The following is a 22,500-nucleotide window of genomic DNA, read 5'->3' on the forward strand; positions in this document are numbered from 1 at the left end:
TTCTGAACAATCTTTGATCATAGAAAATTCGCGGCAAGGTAGTGCTTTTTTCGCTGCTATCCTCGGAGCAAAAAAACTGGCCTTCCATAATTTCTTGTCAAAGGAACGGTATAATGTAAATAAGAGAATACTGAGATTTATATTTGCAGATTACCAAGGTCAAACTCTACTGTAACATCCCTACGCAACAAGCGCATTCAAAATTTTCTCATATTACTGTGTGAAAGTGTCGTGAAGGCGTTTCGGTTTAGCCAATGCACCGCCCGATATTAGACCACTCAGTCTCGTTTTCTTCGCTCATTTCTTCTTAAAGAGAAGAACTGAATACATTTAGATTCCGCCTTCCTTTGTGTCATTGAACAAAGGCCGATATAATGACAATGGAACTAACCAATCGGAACCAGGAAGAGAAGTGTCGTGCATGTCTGAAGTTGACGCAACGCGCCCATGAATCGCTATTGTAAAGTGTTTTGGATTATTATCATTGCAGATACGCTGCAGGTACTCTTTCATTGCACGTTTTATTGAAGTTAGAAGCGCGATCCAACGGTTCCTTAATCTACCAGAAAAAGAAATACCGGTAGCAGCTAAAAATAAGCAGATAAAAAAGCGAGCAACAGAAAATGAGCAATAAAAACTAAGCGCTTACACGAGGACACACAATATAGAACAAACGTTCCTCTTGTCGCAAAACGGAAAGATAATGCCTTTTCGGAACACACGAGTAGGAATAAATGTTCTTCAAATAATGAAAAAGGACTTACACGTTATTGGGGCGAATTGATCGCAAATCACACATAAAAGACTGATCTGTTCCGCTCGGGATTCGGAACTCTGAACAATGGTTCCCCTTTTTACGATAAAGTATCATTTTGTTCCGTATGTTTATAAAACCACGTTCCCATGTTATCAAAAGGAACATATTCTTAGGAACAATAGTTCCCAAATCATTCATTAAGGATCAATTTGCAATTGGTCCGCTCGGGATTCGGAACTCTCAAGAATTGGTTCCCCTTTTAGCCATTAATGACCATTTTCTTCCCATGCAAGTATACGTAGTATCAAGGCACGTTCCGATTTCATTAAAAGGAACACAAAAAAGAGGAAGAATCTGTTCTCGCTTTTCAAGAAGGGACCGTTCCAGAATCAAGAAAAGGAACAGCTCTGAAAAAACAAAACATGCTCAAAAAGATCGTTCGTTAAAGGAAAGAGGCCAAAAAGTGACTAAACGTCACTTTGTAGAACACAATCGAATGCCGAAATTTTGGTGGACGAAATAGAACACTCAGTTGGAAAAAAGAAAACAAAATTGAAATTTTGGAAATGTGATAGAAAGAAAGAAAGAAAGAAAGAAAGAAGGAAAGAAAGAAAAAGGAAGATAGGCCGAGTGTTGATTGTTTTTAGACTGGAGACAGGGACTCCTATGGTCTACCTTTTTTCCTGGATTTGTGCTCTGCCTATTTTCCTAAGTTGGAGAAATCTTGTTAACAAGCCAGGCTTTGAACCAGCAGTTGTCGCAGTGCAAATTCCGTGATACAATCAGTTCCAGTATCTGTCGGTTCCTGCAAAGCTATTACATAACCTTTGCATCCTGGACATTTTTATAAGCCGTACGTAACTCTACACATCGCTAATTTGTAGCTGTCAGACAAGGATTCAGTGAACCTTCTTTTCAAGAATGGAGAAATTAATCCCGAAAAAAAAAAGCCTTTAAAATCTTTAAAAGGGGTGGAAATAATACCCAGTAAAGGTAATTGGAAACCCAACCAAGGGAGAAGGTCATTGTCTGAACTAAATTGGCAATTGAACAGCTGGAATCCAAACAGTGACTGTCAACATAGAGCAGTATGATTTTTGCACCGAAAACCCATTTTCGGCTTCGCTTCGGAGAGTAAGGAACTGCCTAAAATTGTCACACCGAAAATGAAGCGTTCAAACTGGTTCGAAATTAGTTATTTGGCTTTAAGTCTCTTGACCTTCGTCACCACTTACTCGAGTGCTAAACCATACCAGGTAAAAATAATCCTTCCTTTAGCTCTTAAATGATAGCCCTTCTTTACATTATGCTGGTCTTGGTTTTCTTTTCTTTGTTACAGGAAATCCACCACTTGTTGACCGATGATGAAAGAGAGGCAATCTTCGGACATCCCTCCGCAGAATTTGGTGAGAAATTCAGGTCATTCTCTATGCACCTTTTTTTTTGGCTATGAAAACCTTTTTTTCTGACTGAAATTTGAAACTAACTCACACAGTTATCGGAGATTGCATAATGTCGAAAAGCGATTCTTTCTTTTCACAAATCAAGGCGATTTTAAAGCAAGTGGAAAAAGGTGAGGAGAGGACAGCTGGACTCAAACAATTTCATTTTTTTTTTTGTATGGTCGATCCTCGGCAGTCTTTTGTTAAAAAATTAAATTTGGTCACCAACCGGCATATTGCATGCGCAGTTATATTTTGCAAGCCAATACTTGATCTCTGGTTCAAAGTCCGCCCCCTCCTTCTCTCCCACAGAGATAGTCTTAGAAGCCTGCTACCCGTCAAACTTCAATTCTTGCCAATAAATTCTTGGCACGTAATAAAGGTTACAGTTTTTAACAGCATGCATTTGATAAGTTTCCAATTAGCTAAATAACAGGGTTAATTTCCAAGCGTGAAAAGAGTTTCGGCGTGTTCTAAGGTGAACAGCTTTTGAGACTCCCCTATTAAATTAAATTTGCTCACCAATATCCAAACAATGTCATCAGGCTTGAACGAGAAGCCAGAATAACCTCAATTTCATTCAGACAAGGGTTTTGTGGAACTGAATTTCTGTTCGTATGAATCTCAAATTTTAAGTAAAGCAACGAATTTTTATTTCAATCTTTCCTCTTGCGTAATCACACAGTAGAAATTGCACAAAATGCAAATCTCTGACTTGAAAACTAATCATTACGGTGTTAACGGAAACAACCACGGTCCGGCACTCCTCGTATGAGTGCATTCAGTTGAGACGGTTTCGTTGGGTTCATTACATATGTTATGCATATGTTGTTTGTTTCTTTGTTATTTATTTGCTCAAGCGGGTTGAAGTTTTGGCAGCTGATTCAGCTGATCACGGTTGACCTGCTATACCCACCCATCCATACGCTCACAAAGGACAACACCGGGAGCTTCAGCCCCTACTCTTCTTGATTAGTGTGTGGTTCTTTAACGTCCCACAGGGAACTTATGAGCCTGGAAGATATCTGCGAGACAGGGCCTATGGTTTATGGTCCTTATTCGAAGAAAACTTGAAAGTCTAACCATTTGCGGGTGTCATTATAAAGGCAGCACTTTCTCCTCAGTTATTTTGAAACCCTGAGTGTTGGTCCGGCTGGAGTCGAACTCACGGCCTCCCGCATAGCAGCCCGGTGCTCAACCAACTGCGCGGTGGCCAAATAATGTCACGTCGATATCACATCTATCTTTGACAAAATGCCATTGAGTTATGAATTTCTTTGCGCATTCAAAGTTTTCGAGTCCACACGTATCCAGTAACCTCGTTCCCAGGGTCTCTTTGGCGTTGGCAGAGGAGGTAGAAAAGAGAGACGCTGGGAACGAGGTTGTCGTTTGCCCGTCCACACGTATCCGCTTTCGCTCTAGTATCCAGGACTCCTCTGCTATTATAGTCAACAGAGCATGCGGCATAAGGCGTGCGATTGTTGAATATTTACCCGATAAAGACTGGATCTGAGTTTGTAACGTCATCGATCTGAAAGTGTCCGGATTTGACCGTCCACACGATTCCAAATTCTTTGCGGACTCAAAACTTTTCTCCCTGGAGAGCAGATTAAAAAAGTTGCATACCGGATTCGACGGATACGCGTGAACGGGGCCTAAGCCGATTGTTTTCTGGCGTTCTCCGCGTAGATGTCGTCGCCTTTCTTGGTTCGTTTCCCTTTGTGTACAGTCGTTTCAAAGGCGAGACCATCGAACTAAATTAAGGAGAACAAGAAAAATGGACACTGAAATATTGATGGCATCATTTTCATGATGACATTTTCTTATCATTTTTAACCTACAGCTCCAGAGTACGAAATAAGTTATCCAGTCCAAGTTAACGCGAATGGAAGATTCTTGTCGCGAGACCTGGCTCACGGCAATGTTCGCCGTAAGAGAGATATCGGCGGATCTTCCAAGGAGTCTGTCTTTTTCAAACTGTCTGCTTTCGGACAAGAGTACCATTTGAACGTTACCCTTAATGATGAGTTATTCTCGCCCCATTTTAAGACAGAGGTGCGTGGCAAGAGCAGCTCGGAATTTCATTACGATATCGAGCACTGTCATTATCTTGGTCAGCTCCTTCCAAAACATGCAAATAAAAGCAAGGTGGCTGTCAGTAACTGCGATGGACTGGTAAGCATCAAGTGAAAAAATATATTTTGTTTCAAGACCCCACCTCCCGTCATGTATAACACTTTAAAAAGCCCCCTTCTCGTTACAACATTTTTCTCTATTCCCGCAACCTATAATTAATGAAAGGTATCCTTGTAGTTACGGGAAGGGATTAGTCAAGGAATAAAGCAGATTCGAATGGAGTGCGAGTGTCTCGACTCCAGGTTGACTTTTATGTGGATTTCCAATTCTGAGCATTCGTTGAGGACAGACAGCGTCCTGAAATGATTCTAAGCCTGGAAAAAGTCCGGACTTGAATGTGACTCGAATCTATGACTATTCGATTGCTATTCACTACTTTATCATTTGAGCTATCAAGTTATTTTCCTCGTTATCAATAAACGTATTGGATTTTGCAGAATTGAAAGGGTACATAAGTAATAGTGATAGGACTGAGTAGAGTCCAATTCGATCTGTTATCATAAAAGTGATAACAAAATCGGACGACCGCGCAGTAGGAGTCCGATTTGTTTATCACGAGTATGATTACAGACCGAACAGACCGAATTAGACGACACAAACTCCTCTTACCAATTAATCATAAAAATTACAATTTCCGAGAAAAGAAGAAGAGCGAAGTTATGAAAAAAAGGGAAAATTTGCATCAAAAGACTGGCAAAGGAGGAGTAAATTGTTTAATGTCGCTCTGAAAAAAAGAAAGAAAGAAAGAAAGAAAGCCCCAATTTCTATGGTGATTGAAACCAAGGTTGTGTTGATTTACACTACAACTTTGAATATGATTGTCTTATTGAACTATACGATAATAACTTGGCAAGTGAATAGTGGAAATAGTAGTTTTTTAAACTAATCATAATCAAGGAAATCGTAATTTTTATGATTATGGGTGTAACGAGTCCTTCCTTCACTAAAGCAATTTCTGTTCCCTTATAAAAGTTCCGCTCAAGAGACAAATTAGAGACCAGGTAGATGTTAAACAGTTGCCGTTTCCGGACTACTTCTTAGAAACGTACTGAAAAGCACAGTAATTCACAAGTTATGTGACAAATCCACGTGCCCTGTTTTCCTTGTCCCGCAGCAAGGGATGATTCTCACTCCACAAGATCTTTTAATGGTTCATCCATTGCCTGAGCGTTTGGGACTGGAAGAGAACAAAACGCGACCTCACTTGATCCACAGAAGATCCATGACGCTTGACGAAGGTATTAGCCCGCTCACACACGGTAGATGCTGTTGTTGCCGCGAAACACATTTCTGATGCCATATTGGAAGAGCATGGGATAGTTTTGGGCTGGGTAACCAAAACGAAGGGGTAGAAGGGGGTAGGGGGATGGGAAGAGGCGGGAAAGAGAGGGCGAGAAAAAACTGCCTGCCCGAAAACCAGGCTTTTCTCAGTAGCTGCCCACTTTCTGTTGAGCTTCCGGCTACATGTCACGCCACAATAATTGACCGATAAAGAAACAGACCGTAACAAAGCTGTCAGTCACTTAAGCATACAGTTGTAAACACAGGCGCCCCAAGCTCAGTGTGAGCATGGCCGACAATAATATATAAGGATTTGTATGGTCATTCCGATAAAAAGCTTAAGAAGATAATTATATGAAAAAAATCTCAATTAAACGACTGAGTCAATGCAGTCATGCCAGGAGACCCAGGGGAATAAAGAAATTTGCGGTTGACTAACTACGCTCTGTCATCCCGGTAAGGGTCAGTTCCACTATGGTAATAAGGTTAGGCTTTTTAATTGAGATTTTTTTCATATAATTATCTTCTTAAGCTTTTTATCGGGATTCTCATACAAATCCTTATATTTTTGTCGGGCATGCTCACACTGAGCTTGCGGCGCCTGTGGTTTGGCCAGCCGAAATATAGTACATACGTTGTATCGGCTCTTGCTCAAAATATTTAGCAAGAAAACGTTCCTCCAACTCTCAACGTTCCGCCGAAGACAAACGAAGGTAGGGGTGTCCTCAATAATCTTTGGCAAACTCTTTGGAGTAAGTTCGGCTGTCAAGCATAAACCCTCGAGTTCTGCAATTTAGTCCAATATAATAATGCTCTTGAGCTGTTAAATGACCAAAAACAGAACTGGTCTGTTCAGCTCTATCGCTGACAATGCAAACACGGTTAAAAATCACGCTTTTTCCAAAGCCTGCAGATAAAACTGCTATAGCATCTTCTCTTTATAGCAGACTTAATCACAGCGGTTTCCTGTTCTGGCTTCAAAATAGCCGTTTTCCTCTCGAATTCATAAGAGACAACGCTCTACTTATCGCTCGCTTCATATGTAAACACGGCTGTGACATCACAAGAATTTTGATTGGTTATGCAAACACGGAAAAAGGCCTCTATTGCTTAAATAGGTCACTTTCAAAAATACCATAAAACTCTTTGTTTACCTTCCACATTTTTGCATAAGCATTGTTTCCAGTTTTTCTTAGAACTTACAATGGTCCCAAGTGAAAAAAAAAAGTATTATGGTATTTTTGAAAGTGGCCTATTGGCAAACTGGAGATAAAAATAACAATGATTATTGCAATAAGTAACTATAATAGAGCGGTTTTCAATTGAGTGTCGAAAGTAATTAGCTAATTACTTTGGTTTTGCATTACTTCACTCAGCGATTGGTTCAAAGTTCTCCGCCATTTTTTCAACCAATCAGAAGTGAAACCAAAACCAATCGTGGCTTGCGCGTGCACATTTTCCAGCGCTTTGTGTTGGCTACGTGTAATTACTTCGAGTTTAATTGGTTTACTGGATTGTCTCCGTCCTTTTTGATTGGCCAAAGTAATTATTTTGGTTTTGGTTTTACGACACTCGATTGAAACTGGCTCTAAAAGTACGTTCTTATTTATAATAACATTTCAAAATAGGGCGGATTACAGGCTCAAAATAAGGGGTGAAAGTTTTTTGAGAGATAGATGAGCGAATAAGTCCCTGCTTGTTTTCTTTGCTTGTCAATATCGTTCCCAGGACCTCTCCTATGGCTTCTAGAGAGAGGTCCTGGGGACGAGTTGGTTTGCGGTTTGGTTGCTTCAGTGACTATAGTTTAGCAATCAGAGCAAATGCGCATTTACATCCTCGTTTCAACAAAACAGCAGAGAACAACTGGAAAATCTGAGTCAAAGGATTCGAACCTACGACCTCCGTAACACCGATTCTGTACCAATCGAGCTACAAGAACTCCTGGAAAGCTAGGTCTTTTATCTAGGTTCTGAATCCACAAATTGTCCCGCTAGTCTGCGGTCTCTATAATGTCGTACTCCACCTCAAATTTCTTAGTGCAACTATTGATGTTAAATAACAATGCAGTGCGCCCGTGCAAAGCATCTCCTTTAATTAATAGAACGGTTAGGTTCAAATGGGAAAACTGACGGATAAACTGCCGTGTGACCTGAAATCGTGGATTTCATTGAGGTTCTTCCTTTTAAATAATTTTTAGCCCTTTTCTTTCGCGAAGTTGTAAAAAAGCAATAATCTGATTTCTTTTTTTTTTTTAGAATCGTTGAAGAATTTACGTAGACCACACATTCTCGATCGCCGCTCATCAGAAATGAATTTTCCTCGTCTACGAACCATTGAATCCATGGTTGTTGTTGAAAAAGTGATGACCAAGTTTTATGGAGCTGAGGCGATAAAGACATATGTGCCGACTATCGTCAACATTGTAAGACAAAATAGCGACACAAGAATTGTACACTACGGTCGGGTGGGTCGGTGGAATGCCTGTCAATTCACTCAAGATGGGCGTGACATTGACAGTCGTATCCTGAGACATTGTTTGAAAACTTTTCTTTACGCTTTGCTGTCGTAATCTTAACCTTATTGTCATTGGATTGTTAAGCAAGCATTTTAGTTTCTTATTGTTGCAAAATTCTATGCATGCGGAATTTTTATGAACTTTATCTTGGACTTGAAAACGACCAAGGAACGTCGTTATTTTGTATCGCTCGTTGTTATAAGAATAATTGCTTGAGTTGATGAATGTTTTCAAAATGACAAAAATCGCATTGCTCTCACTGGAATCCAAAGAGTCGCAAAAAAATGCATCAAACTCCATGTAAGGATGTATTTGATCGACTGACTCGCATTCCGTACGTGTGCCTAATTATAAATTATAAATTTTTCTTTGTGGAATCACGATAGAATCCTCTGCAAGAGCAATTACAGGCGGCGCATAACTGACTTTTTTTAGGGAAACGCCGATCTATTGTTCTCGTCGAGAACTGAAGCGGGAAACTCAATTTCGCCCATGTTTACCGTATTCGCCCTAGGTCCTTGCTTACAACGACTACAACTCATTCCACCGTCCCACCCGACCGTGGTGCACCAAATTTAATTTTTAGGTCCATTTCCTCCTGAGTGTGATACTTCTAGATTTTACTCTTGTCTAACACCAGACGATTTCACTCAGTCGTCAATGGGGCCGCTTCAGCGGTGCAAACAGGGTGGTTTTTACTCAGGGGGAAAACAATTTGTCCAATCGCCAATTAATTTTATAGAGATATTGTAAGTTAGGTCAACTATATTTTGTTGTAATTTCTCTTCTCTTATGCTAACCTGCGAGCAGGCTCTCTCTCCCAACCCCAGTCCCTCGGAGGGCCTGTTCGCAGGCTATTCTTATGCAGCGTGAGTATATACAATATAACACGCCCACTATTGGTAAACAAATAATTATCATTATCATTTATAATGTAATCAAAGGTTACTCAAGGGCTTCTGATGAAATATATCACTTACCTCAATCATAGAGCGGTTTTCAATTGAGTGTCGAAAGTAATTAGCGAATTGCTTTGGTTTCGCATAACTTCACTCAGTGATTGGTTCAAAGTTCTCGCGCCCTTTTTTCAACCAATGAGAAGTGAAACCAAAACCAATCGTGGCTCGCGCATGCACATTTTCCCGCGCTTTGTGTCGGCTACGTGTAATTTCTTCGAGTTTTGATTGGTTTACTGGATTGTCTCCGTCCTTTTTGATTGGCCAAAGTAATTACTTTGGTTTTGGTTTTACTACACTCGATTGAAACTCGCTCTATTGTGATTTAAAATCAGTATGTTTTGCTTTTTTAGGCCCACGGACTTCTAGCAGATGCCTCTATTGGAGCTAACATCAAGTATATTATCAGCAAACTACTGATTCTAACCGATGAAGACATGGTACGTTTACAACAACAACGTCTTTGCAGGTGTCATGTTAAAGATGGAATATGATGTGATAACATCGGTAAATTAATGGCCAAATGTGTTTTTATCGATTTTGACTCGGGGTGTTCGAGAAAAATGCCGAATGCTACTTTCAGGAGTCGAACCGATGACTTTCCGATTAGCAGCCCGCATGCTTCAACATGGAGCTGTAGGAGACACGACGGAGCTGAGCCATTAAACTTGGTTAGGATGACAATCGTTAAGCCATACTACCACGACTGAGACGGCATTTTTGCTAACTGGTATTCTATTGACAGAACAGGGTATGGGTTTTTTTTTTACAAAAACATGTATGCACGATAATAAAGGAAGGCTGAGTTGTTCAAAAACTGGTTAACCGATAAACAGCACTGAGTGCAACCTGGCAAACCTCTTTGTTGTTCACACCCTTTCCGTAACAGCATTTTAGAGGATAACTTGGTCAAACAAAGACGCAGAAAACAATGGTGTAATATGTGTTTCGCCTTGTAAACGAACAAGAGGAGCTAAATGATACCAATCTCACTACAAGCATTTACAGTAGCAGTCCACAAATTTTCAAATGCAGCTCCGAGGCGAAGATGGGAAACCAGTTGCTTGGCGACGGTCGATGGAGAATTGGCACCTACGACCTCCGTAACACTGCTCTTCTCATTGGTCATTTATTTAGATCCTGAATGGACAATGTATCCCGATGGTCTGCGGGTTCCCCAAAGTTATGCGCAGTTAAGGAGCTCGTTGTTATCCTTTCGTCCGTCGCCAAGCACATAGTTTCCCATTTAGCCGTACTTAGGGTTAATCTTTCTTGTGGCTCGGACAACAAAGTCCACGCTTTTTTGTGGTCTCATTTGTGTTGCTTCAAATACAGGGTGGTCTTGTCCTCCACAATCATGCTGGCACTCTTTTGACAAACTTCTGTAACTGGACAGTTGGACAAAATGTCGGAGATGATAGCGATCCAGCTCATTTTGATCATGCGGCTCTGATTTCAAAGTAAGACTGATTTAAAATTGTTAAAAGGACTCGCTAGAGTTGTTTCAAAGCTGTGACAAAGGAAAGATATATGGAAATTTGGGGCCAGAAAATGATGCACATGAATCCCTATCACATTTACTTTCCCTATGCTATGCCATAAAATTTAAGATGGAAAAATCAACAGTTCGAAACGTTTTGTAAAAGGCAAGTGGTTTGTGGAAAACCTCTGCACGTGAAAATGAATTCTTTTCTGTCCCACAACTTTGACGCTGTTCATGTCAGTTTCTCTTCATGTCATGGATAACTGGCTTAACTCTTTTATATTGAAAAGCTGGACTAACCGCAAAGTGGTTACAAAAACACTAAATTATATTTGTTGTCGTGACATCCTCTTTTTCGTTGCCATTCCTTTGTCGTTGCTTAAGCTCGCTAATTGTCTGGGGGTGTGGACTTAGCATCATTTGCTGTAATGAAAACTGGAGTGTTGGCAACATCGGCAAAAGCAAAGACAAAGGTAGGTAGCTATTTTAACGGCTCTCGGGATTGGCTCAGAAAGCAATGGACCAAAACAAGCAACCAAGCAGAAATCGATGGACCCTAACCCTAGAAACAATAGAGCTGCGTCCTAAAGAGATCCAATGAAAATAGAGGTTGTGAAGAGCTGCGTCCTATTTCAAAGGTTTGTCCTGAACTGAGTAATCTTTCAACCAATACCGAGTAAACGCACTGAATTTAACGACTCCTCAACTAGCCCAGGCCCCCGTTTCTCTCTCTCCGCTTTGTATCCTTTAATACGCCTTCAAACTGACTTCTAAATCTCTCTTGCAGGTACAACTTTTGTAGAAACAAAGGACAGAATGAAGGAGAGGGATGCGGAACTATACTGGGTGAGAAATTGTCGAATTTCACACTTAAGGGGCAAATACATTTTATGACTTCATGCAGTAAAATACTTAATTTACTTTTAATTCTTTTTCTCGGTATAGGCTTAGCCGATTTGAAGGGAATGTGTACTCCTGGAAGTAGTTGCACTCTGAGTAAAGACACAGGACTGGGGACAGCATTTACCATGGCTCATGAAACAGCGCACAAGTAAGGTTTCAACAATGCATTTCCTCACATGAGCAATACAGTCGCTGTATAATGACGTTGATAGTATCTTGCTTGACGTCATTATGGATATCAAGCTTCTGGTTTATGAGAAACGCCCTTGACAAAAGGAAACCGGTGGACAGCTGCTTTTTAAAAAGCGTGAAAATTCTCTTATTATAACTTGCTTCTTCCTTTGGAGAATTTTGTCATTATCTGTACCGAATGTGGAAGTAATCAACATCGTTCCCATGCCGTCTTGGGTGAGGAAAGGAAGGCCATCACGGAGAAAGAGTGGGGGGAAGGCAATTAAAATCAAACAATTATTTTTGGTTTTTTGGCAAAACGCAACTGTCCGGTCCGACGTTTATTGTTTGCCTTGACGTGAATGATATCATATATATTTGGGGCCTTAAATAATATTACGTAAACCTGCAAACAGGATTTTCTTGGTTCGCGGCGAAAGCTAAAAGATTGGAGCGAGCGGATATTTCCTGGAGCTTGCTTAGCGCCTGTATCAAGGCTATGTCAGGTCATCTGATGAGGATTTTCTCTTCCTTGATTTATGACCTTTCGCGACTCTATTTCAGGATTATATCAAGGATAGCCTCCAAGACTGCTTCCATTGCAGACGAAGAAATACTCTACTCGACTGAGCAATGTCCTGGACTCACTTTCTCTCCTGAAAAGGACATATAACGCTATTCAGTGAATAAATCACAGCCCAGGTGTTTGCTTTCGACAACATTGTTTGGACAATCGTGTCCTGGTCGATATATTACTACAAAAAATTAGGATTTCTCTTTTTCTTAAAAGTTATTAACAGACCGTCATCACCAAAGCTGCTCTGGTAGCTAAATATTTGAAACCATCATGATTACTTTCCATCAGTTGAATTGAATTTTTCTCCGATAGTTTGGGGTCTGAACACGATGCCGAGGGAAATCAATGCGAAGATGGTGTCAACATCATGGCTTCCAAAGCGAGTGGGAAAATAACAGCTTTTGATTGGTCATCATGCAGCAGAAAGTACATCACAAAGTTTTTAGAGTAAGCTGGCAATTGAATGACCATTGAAAAGTACAAGTTAACCGTTGTTTATGGAGTCTTGTTGCCCCGTTTAGAAAGCACTTTGCGCACTTCCTTCCAAGTGGGAAACGCACGAAGAAACAGCTGACGCCTTAATTAACAGTGGCAGATCCAGGGGAGGGGCCGCCCCCCCCCCCCCCCCTCCTTATTTTTGGACCAAAGCCACCAAAACACCATTTATTTAATCACTTTCACCACAACAGAGAAACAGGTTGTCGTGGGGGTCGCGCAACAGAGCGAGGCTCCCAATTAAGTGCGCCCTTTTACCCTCCCAACCATGATATAGCACAGAAGACAGACCACAACACCGGGAACTACATGCCTTACTCTTTGCGACAAGTGTGTGGGTTCTTTTACGTCCCACAGGTATGAACATTGAAGGGTTGTGAGACTGTGCCTACGGTTTATCGTTCTTATCCGAGAAGACTAGAGAGTCTAACCATTTGCAGATGTAATTAAAAAGGCAGCACTTTCTCCTCAGTTATTTAAAGACCCTGAGTGTTGGTCCGGCCGGAGTTGAACTCACGACCTCCCGTGTGACCTCCCGCGTGACAGCCCGGTGCTCAACCATGCAACTGTGCCACCGGTGCGCGGTGGCAAAAACCGAAACTGTGAAAGGGCAAAAACAAAATGTTTGATAGCGGGCCATCACCTTACTTCCACGTCTGGATTCGCCACTGACTAAATTACATTTCTGGTTACGGTTGGACATCATTTTTTTATCAAGCCAATCACAATACGTTTTGATGTGAGGCGGAAGGGATCGCAAAATAACTTTCGAGGTACACCGAGCCGACGGTGCGCTCATTTTACCCCCCTCTTTCTATCAGTGCTCCGTTTTAAGGGTATTTTAAGCTACTTAGGCTACACTGAAAGGAAAGAAGTCGTAACAAGGATGTGAGATCCGGGGATCGAACTCGGGACCTCTTGCACCAAGGCCGCGCACTAACCAACTGTGCCACCCTCGCTCCTTAGATCTCGCAGCAACGGATGTTAGCATTTTTTTCGCTATTTTAAATTCGAGGTGAAATAAAGGTTTGTTGTTGTTGTTGTTGTCATTCGTCAGTAAATTTACCCATTCTCTGCTCGCTGTATATATTTCAGAACGGCTCAAGCTGATTGCCTCAACGATGGAGCTAACAACTCAGTACCAATACCATCAGAGAAACCGGGAATACTTTACAAGGGAAACACCCAGTGCGAGCAGATGTTCGGCAAAGGGTCGCGAGTTTGCGATATCCCGGATTTAAAGGCGGTAAGTGAGGCACAAACCCTGAAAATGTCATGAACACATCTGCCGATTCTTCTACGCCGATCACAGCGATTCAGTTTACACTCTACTTTTCTCTCAGATGTTGCTTACCCACTTTTTAGTTTCCCACGTTGTAAAATTTCTCATTCGTTGATTTAAGGGTTCGGTTCGCAATCGAAAACAAAAACGCAGGAAATTGCCGAACACCATGCATACGAGGCGATTTTTGCCAGTGAAGCTCTCCCACATGAGCTCTCATTGATATTCCACGAGCCAGTGTAACCAAATGGAGACTGTATTGGAAAGTTTCTTCCGTTTTTATTAAGTAATAGTACGGTGTTTAAACGAGTGAATTTACCACGTATATTATCGATCTGGTTTACTTTATTTTCCCTGCTGCTTGTTTATCCTGCATATGAGATTCAGTTTTTCATTCGTATATCATAGAAAATGTGTGTGAACTTGCACTGTGAGAAACCAGATGGCTACTGCACCTCAAACGATGAACCAGCGGCAGAAGGAACCGAGTGCGATACTAACAAGGTACGAAACTAGACGCCCTCTTTCCTCCCTCACTGTCTTGCCACTGGTCAATCTCGAGTTAAGCGGAGAAGAAAGCTATCGCGGACATAGAAACCGATTGAAGTAAAGAAAAATAAGTCCACTTACTGTTAACTGGGAGATAATTCCACCACCAATTCTAGCCACCTAGAAAACGAATCGGATCCCCTTGAAATTAAATACGGGCTACACTAATTTTAACTTGAAAGGAAAAGGTGATTGTCGTACTTATCCGTGCACTTTAAGCAATTGCCTTTTATAGCCACCTGAACAGGTATTTAACACAGTTTTCGTCCAGTTGTTTACCATTTCACGTTTGGTACTTTGACGCCGTACATTTTAAGATTCGTTGGCTTCTTTTTTTTTTTTCCTTTCTTGGACACGGGCTGAAGAAACACAAGACAATCGCGCAATAAATCTCTCAAACTAACAAGAAGTCACATCGCTTTATTTTGGTTACTAAAGGGAATAATCGAACTGATCGATGGCATTCCATTCATGCAATAAGTTTAGTTTCTCTCTAGTTTCGCTACACGCCTCGTTGGTTTTAATCATTTCATATCCAGCAAGCCCGAATAGAATAATTGTTTTATTAAAAACTCCATGACGTTTCCGGGGGTAGTACTGTCGACTAAAGCATTAATTTCTCTTATGTCCAGGTTTGACCCTAATTAGATGCACGCCCAATTTTGACATCCAACACAAAGTGTCCCTTTAAGTCTAAGCATTTGCTACCTATTTTCAGCAATAAGGTAAGGGTAAAGGTTAGCGTTATTGTTAGCTTTGGGTAAATGCAGCAGTTAATCTTCACTTAAAGAGCAGCATTTGGGGGACACTTTGTGACATAAATTGTCTGTATTCTGAGACACAAGTGATGTTGAAGTTGGCTAGAAGAGCAAGGGGACACTTCGTGACGCTTATTGAAATCCGCGTGCATCTAATTAGGGTCAAACCTGGACATATTAGTGTTCAGTTTACTTTACCGCTGACGCGTTCCTTGACCACATTAGGTACAGCAGGTATATGAACTGATAGCCTGTGTCCGGCGAGCTAATGAAAATGCTGGAAATGTGATATGCGTAGTTCAGTTTTTAATACATACATTTATTCATTCTATAACTTTTAGTATTCAGCATGCAATCGTTCCAGCCATCTTTTCGCTCGAACGCCTTACACTTTTTGAAGCTGAATAAATCTGTAACTGATTAATAAGCGAGAAGCCCCTTCAAACAAATTCGTTCCTTTTTTTACGTCCTCCAGTGGTGCAGCTATGGAAGGTGTGTCACGAAGGGAACCAAGGGAGACAAAGACGTTAACGGAAACTGGGGAGCCTGGGGAGACTGGAGCAAGTGTTTTCCTTCCTGTGGGGGAGGGATAAGTAAACGAGTGCGCAAATGCAACAATCCTGCGTAAGTGATATACAACCACACGTTGACTATGCCATAGGGTGCATTGTGTTGAGTTGGCCACTACAGTTATTTCGTAAGAACAAGTGCAAATGGAACAGTTATTTGTGAAAATCAAGCCACCAAATATTTATAAATATCACTACCATCATCATTTTGAAACCTGATTAATCCAGTCACGGTGGGGTCGCTGCAGGTCGATGCAACCCCCTGTGTCAGAAAGCCATGGGTCGACCGCCACTGCATAACCTGTATTGCTGGTAGTAATTCCTAAGGCGATGTCCAATATTCTTTAAAGTACCCTTGTGTTCATAATATCAATTCTTACTTTTCTTTGGATTTCAAAACTATGTTAACTAAACACTAAGTTGCCAAAGTTTTAAGCCTTGATTTCAAAAAGACACCTGTTTATTTTAACTGGAATTTTCCTATTCAATGGCCCGCCATTACTAACTTTAAGTTCTTGAGAGAGCTGGATCGAGGAGAAAATGACGTCAAAGGCTATGCAATGCGCGTTTACACCGCAGAATTAATGTGCAGCACGGGAGTTTTGGGCTTTCAGACTTTTAAACTCGCGTTTTTCATACATAATAGGCTGCATTCACACGCTGAAATTTTAAGCTAGTGAGCCTTTGACGTCACTTTTCCGTGGATCCAACCCTCTGAGATTCAATCGGTCAGTTTTGAACGTGAGTAATGGCGGACCGTGAAATATAAAACTTACACTCAAAGTAAACGGCCTTTGGAAAAAAATCAAAGCTCAAAAATTTACCAGTCTGGTGTTAAGCAAATATAATTTTAAAATCTGAAGTAATAAAGGAAGAGATTTTTGTTATCACAGGGGCACTTTAAGAAAAGCCTCAAGATGCAAATTATGATAATGTTTAATAAACATGAACTTCCCAGATAAATTTCTTACAATGCAAGCGAGACGGGTGTGAAGTAATCTCCTTTCGGCTCCCCTATACTTTAATTCGAACTCATTCTTTATTCGGAAGACATATCTCTCAGAGAGAAACTAACAGCGGTATTATTCGTGACGATTGCAGGCCACGACGTGGAGGAAGCCTATGTGAAGGAAAAGGAACTGAATACAGATATTGTTACAAGGTAAAGAATAGACTATCTTTTGCCAACCACGCGAGAAAAGACCCGACTAAGCACAGAGTGCTGGCAGCCTATACTTAGGTATCCACCGGTCACGCTAAAACGCAGACTGCAGACTGTGCAGACCTTGCAGACCATGGGTAAAATATGGTGCTATCCTCATTATTATTGAGAGCTAGCCGTAAACAGGCTAACCTGAATGTTATTTAGGCCTAATTCAGGCTAACAAAATTTTCATTTTACAGACGGTCTGCACAGTCTGCATTCTGCGTTTTTCAGTGTCCCGTTGTGCACCGTGGAATAAGGAATTTTGTCAATTTTAAAGTTACCAGGAAAGCGCGTGGAGACCAGCCTTTGCTTGTGTTTCTGGCGGCTTGCGGCAACTCGTCGTACGGGACAGTCGCGCGTGAATAAGGCTAACGGCGCTTTCCATTAACAGAACTTACTGCTCAGACGGAGCATTTCGAAGGACTAAATCTACAACGCCATCAAATTAACACACTTCGAGGATAATATGTACTCCTCCGGAAGAATACGAGGGATTAGCACGCAAGTTTTCCTTCAAATTGTTGCATTTTCTCTGCAAACTAACAAGCCCGGCTGGTCAGTTCTGACAAACGGAAAGCGCCCCAACAGAAGACCGCCGGCCTGGTTGCCGACTGTACGAAGCAAAGAAGACAAGGAAATGCTTGACGGTGTTTCACTGGACAGCGTTCAAATGTCACCCAACAACATAAACAAGATAGTAAAACTTGTTCTCAATGAAAGGGGCTAAACAAAAACACGTTTGCTTGCCCATCACTCAACAATATTTTTAACATGTTTACCGCAACACATTTCCCGGTTTATAAATACATCGCAGGCCACACTATAGAACGACAGACTTCCGTCTCCACTTTCAGAAGGGTTTCCGAAAACCTCTGTTTCGATAGTTTCAGTGTGGAAACGGCGTGTTTCAGTGTGGAAACGTAGTAGAAACAGAGGGTTTCGAAAAGGCATTAGTGTGGACGGGAGCTGAAGCATTTTAAGTCAGTGTGCCCTTTATGCGCTCAAATCTATAACTGAATGTGTGTGGCACTTGGGCTCGAAAACGGAGGTTTTCGAAACGTATTAGTGTGGACGGGCCCCAATTCTAATCTTATTACCTAATCCCGAGTTTCACTTGTAGAAATGTCGACCAAATTCTGAACACCCAAGGATGAAACAATGTGTAAACAAGAGGCACGTTGAATTTGATGGAGGACCGTTTGACTGGATTTATGATCCGTCCTTTTCTCAAGGTATGGCGGTATACTTATGATGATTACTCGATCGAGCAAAAAACAAGCTCGTATTGAAGACTTTGAAAAATGCATTTTCTCAAACGACTTGACAGTAAGAAAGGTTATGAGTTGACTTTTCGAGCGTTAGTCCTTCGTCAGAGGGAACTTTTTTGACAAACCGTGCTAACAAGGAAACGTCAGCTCACGGTTGTTAAGTACCATTATTTTTATTCCGAGGGGGAGGGTACCGAAACCTGCAATCTGGTTAGTTCTTCTTGCGTTCCGGATTTTCCCCGTTTGCCCACGGGCACGGTATCGCTCTGAGAGTTTTTGTCCTTGACCTTAAATTCCCTTTTTTTACACCAACTCCGTTTACATACAAAAGTTAGTTTGAAAATATAAATAAGTTATTTACCAGCTAAGGGTCGGTCCGTATAGCGAAAACCTGTAACCTCGGTCTTTAAAAAGTAAAGTAAAGCAACCATATTTAACGTCGACAACTCGTAACAGTAATTCAACATCAGTGCTCCGTTTTACGGGTATTTAAACAAGGATGTTTCGTAACAAGGGTGTGAGATCCGGGAATCGAACTCAGGACCTCTTGCACCAAGGCCGCGCACTAACCGACTGTGCCATCCTCGCTCAGTCGGTCAGCATTTTCAAGAGTGAGGTTACACTTTTTCGTCATCCGGACTTCCAAGCCGGGAAATAACATATTTATCAACTTGATAAAACTCGGGTTTACTGGGGATTGCTGGAAAATGAATAAACTGGAAGGTGGGGGGGGGGGGGGGGGAGAACTAATTTAAAAGCATTGATTCTCTCCCTCCTTTTAAGAGAGCCTTGAAAGAAAAGTACACCCCTGAGCTGTTCTCAGCGATCGCTACCATATAAGAGAGAATTTATTTAATGAAAAAAAGAAGACTCGTAAAATACTAAGTATCCTCTCGTTAGTTGACGTACGTACTTCCAAGCGTAGTTTCGGTCATGCTGAGGTCGAAGCGCCGCGTGATTGAAAAAATATGGTGTTTTACGTTAAGTCAGAAGAGTTGACCATGAATGATTATTTTTATGCGCTTTTTTTAAAGATTCTCCAAAGTGTGTTTTGAGTTGCGCGACCACTGACGGACAGACCACGACGTTTGGAAGCGTTAGGGACGGGACTCCATGTTCTGACATACCCAACAGTGGTGTTTGCATCAACGGACGATGCAAGGTTAGCGATCAATCAATCAATAACTTTATTAATGTGTCAGGTAGATGTAGCTTACATAATTATACGTAAACTAATTGGGGACACCTAACTACCAGTGAATTAAAAGTTAAGAAGAAATATATTAATCTGATCCAAAATACTAATTATTAGTAAAAAACGTTAAAATTCGCTGTTTTTTAAACTAGTTCCCTAAAAACATCGTGACTTATCAGTATCCCATAAACCCATGCTTTCTTAAAACCAAAGGTTGAAGACTAATCCCCTCCCAGACCACTATTATCATCCATGAATAAAATCCTAGATCCCATAATTCCCACTTTTTACGATTCTTATTTACAATTCCCGGTATCTTCCATCATCCCAACTTGATCTAATCTTCTGATTTTAGCTTTAAACGTATTAAAAAATTCCAAATTCCTGACTTTCCTGACCAGAGAAGTGGACCTAGATATCGTAAGCTATGCTTTCCGTACGTCACGGTATTGAATCTTGTTATTATTTTTCACCTTTAATTTCCCTTTAGCTGTGGCTGACAACCAATCAACGACCTTGGAATAATAGAAAACTATGGCTATCGTCTATCTACTGCATTCCTAAAACGTGAAACATAATCTTTCTATTCTATTCTGTTTGTCCCCCCAAATTTTGCATAAGCATTGTTTCCAGTTTCTCTTGGGACTTACAATGGTCCCAAGAGAAAACAAAAGCAATCCTTATGCAAAATTTGGGGGGACAAAGAAGAGAAGGAGTATTATGGTATTTTCCGAAGTGATCTATTGTCTCGATTATTCAGCCAAGAGGCATTTGATCGAGGTTGCGCGATTTATTTGTTGCGGAGCTAAAACAGAAAATATATTCTCTTGGATAGCTGTGCTATGGCATAGGTACATGAGTACCGTATGCTGCTTTGGCATTTGCGAAGAATTCTGTAATTTTTTTTTAAATAGAGCTTGCACAGAATTCACTAAAATGGATAGTGTACAAAAATAGACATGGCACTGAGGTGTTAAGAAAACGAAGACAGTAAAAATTCAGGACCAAAACAGAGCAAGGACATAACACCGATGGAGGGAAAAAATATCAAACGAAAGTATCTTGAATGAGCTCAGCACAAAAAGAGGGCTGCTAAATTTCACCAAAAAGTGGAAAATACAATGTTTTCCTCTATGTCAGTGGAGCTGGGGAAAGGAATGAAAGGCCGAGGGAGACTTGGGGAAGGGTCTCTCTCGATTGCGTGGCAAAACATGATTGACTCAAAAAAAATCGCGTGGCTCGAACGAAATAGAGGGGATAGCTAGAAATCTGTAGTCGTTGTGGTTACAACTCAAGGAGCCCAAAGGTTGGCCCTTTTAAATATACAGTGCGGACCTTAAATTGATTTTTCGGATTCTTATTATCGTTCACTTAATTTAGTTGTTTTTTCCGTCAGATGGTTGGATGTGATGGCACTGTGGATTCCAGAGCGAGAGTTGATAGGTGTGGAGTGTGTAATGGTGATGGCTCCAGTTGCTCTGGAGACCGTAACCAAGGCAACAAACCGGAGCCTCAACCCACTCCAGGGGCAAAGTCAATCCAGCCAATCTCAACAAAGTCCGGCTCACCCCCCAGTACCCAACCCACGGCCACCATCACAGTTGATGATAAAGATGATGGTTCCTCTGAAGATAGTGACTTCCCAGACCGCTTCCGCGTAACTGATAAAGTCAAGCAAGAACTCGATGGCGCCGCTCAATCAAGTGAACAGCTCAAAACGAAATGGATCATTTCCTCGCAGGGGTGTTCCGTGTCATGTGGTGAAGGTTAGAACAATAACAATCAACATGATAAATAATCGACGCAATCGAACCACAGCCAAGTTTCGGAGAACTGAGAGTTTTCCTGCTGGTGACTGACCGAAAGCTGATAGAGTTCCTCTTTTTACCTATGTTTGGGGTCAATCACACCTTTCAGTATTGCGGCAAAATGAGATTTTTACATTTGTAAGGAGGGGCAAAACATAGTTTCTTAACTTTAATTCAAACAGAATATACACATATACAAATATACATATAAATTACTCAAATCTATAAAAAGGAAGAAAAAAATCATACAAGATGATAGTGAGGTGACATCAATCGCTTGAAGTGAGAAGCATTAATACTGAGCAAAATAATATTGTTGCTAAAGAGGTTTAGTTTCGATTCTAAAGAAACTGCAGTGCTGCGTCGGTCTGGAAGTGAAACACAGAATTTGGTTTATTGATTGGGTTGATATAGTAAATTGACGACCGTAGAGAAATTTTGAAAGCTGAAGTTTCTAGTGTTAGCCGTCACATGTTATTTCCGGTCACGTGATTTGGAGAGCGGTAACGCAAGGAGTGGCCATTCTGAAAGTTTTTGCAGCGTTCATTTGACGAACATGATAGTCGCAATGATTTGTTTCAAACATTCTTTGTTTGTTTGGAAAAGATGAGCGTGGAATAAATATTATGTATCCGAGATTAATTATTCATTTTAATTTGTCTCTATGACCACAGGCATAGAAGTAATAACTGCTGTGTGTGTCCGTGAGGACGATGAGTCGGCGGTTGGTGATGAATTCTGCGAGAAAAAGAGGCCTGGAGATCAGTTTAAGAGATGTAGCATGCAATTATGCCCCCCGAGTTGAGGCTTCTTTTCGATCAAAATTGCTGAAACTCTGGGTAAGGAGCATGATTTTCCGGAATGAAATATGGGATATATCGCCATCAAAGGGAAAGTTCCGATTATCTGTTCCATTCATACTCGCGACCAGTTTGCCTAATTTATTGTTATGTTTTGGCGCTAATGGAGTGGCCAACCAAAAAATGCTTTAGGTGAATTTTACCTATTTGTCAGAAACTAAAAGCCATTATAAAAGTGAACGTAAGGATGCCTTTGGAGCACATAGTAATGAAAAGACGATATCCTTGTCCTTCTTTGTATGTTTGAAACCAACTGATCAACTCGGCTTCTTTCAAGAGAAGAAAGAA

At 41.1% G+C, this 22,500-nt stretch overlaps 1 protein-coding gene across 1 annotated transcript in view; it reads left to right on the plus strand.

The window, feature by feature from the left end:
• The first annotated feature begins 1,818 nt into the window (after positions 1–1,818).
• Positions 1,819–22,500, plus strand: part of LOC137990966 (A disintegrin and metalloproteinase with thrombospondin motifs 6-like) — a 20,864-nt gene continuing 182 nt past the window's right edge. Inside the window, exons 1-18 of the mRNA XM_068836087.1 lie at positions 1,819–2,013; positions 2,097–2,163; positions 4,043–4,374; positions 5,450–5,573; positions 7,872–8,038; positions 9,441–9,527; positions 10,423–10,547; positions 11,358–11,416; positions 11,516–11,621; positions 12,534–12,668; positions 13,812–13,962; positions 14,407–14,502; positions 15,781–15,929; positions 16,976–17,036; positions 18,202–18,313; positions 19,384–19,511; positions 20,941–21,310; positions 22,027–22,191. Coding sequence (XP_068692188.1) covers positions 1,924–2,013; positions 2,097–2,163; positions 4,043–4,374; positions 5,450–5,573; positions 7,872–8,038; positions 9,441–9,527; positions 10,423–10,547; positions 11,358–11,416; positions 11,516–11,621; positions 12,534–12,668; positions 13,812–13,962; positions 14,407–14,502; positions 15,781–15,929; positions 16,976–17,036; positions 18,202–18,313; positions 19,384–19,511; positions 20,941–21,310; positions 22,027–22,157 — 2,490 coding nt within the window. The 5' untranslated portion in view covers positions 1,819–1,923 and the 3' untranslated portion in view covers positions 22,158–22,191. The remainder of the gene's footprint in view (positions 2,014–2,096; positions 2,164–4,042; positions 4,375–5,449; positions 5,574–7,871; positions 8,039–9,440; positions 9,528–10,422; positions 10,548–11,357; positions 11,417–11,515; positions 11,622–12,533; positions 12,669–13,811; positions 13,963–14,406; positions 14,503–15,780; positions 15,930–16,975; positions 17,037–18,201; positions 18,314–19,383; positions 19,512–20,940; positions 21,311–22,026; positions 22,192–22,500) is intronic.

Source organism: Montipora foliosa, chromosome 2 (genome assembly GCF_036669935.1).
Source record: "Montipora foliosa isolate CH-2021 chromosome 2, ASM3666993v2, whole genome shotgun sequence".
In the NCBI taxonomy this organism is placed as follows: Eukaryota; Metazoa; Cnidaria; class Anthozoa; order Scleractinia; family Acroporidae; genus Montipora; species Montipora foliosa.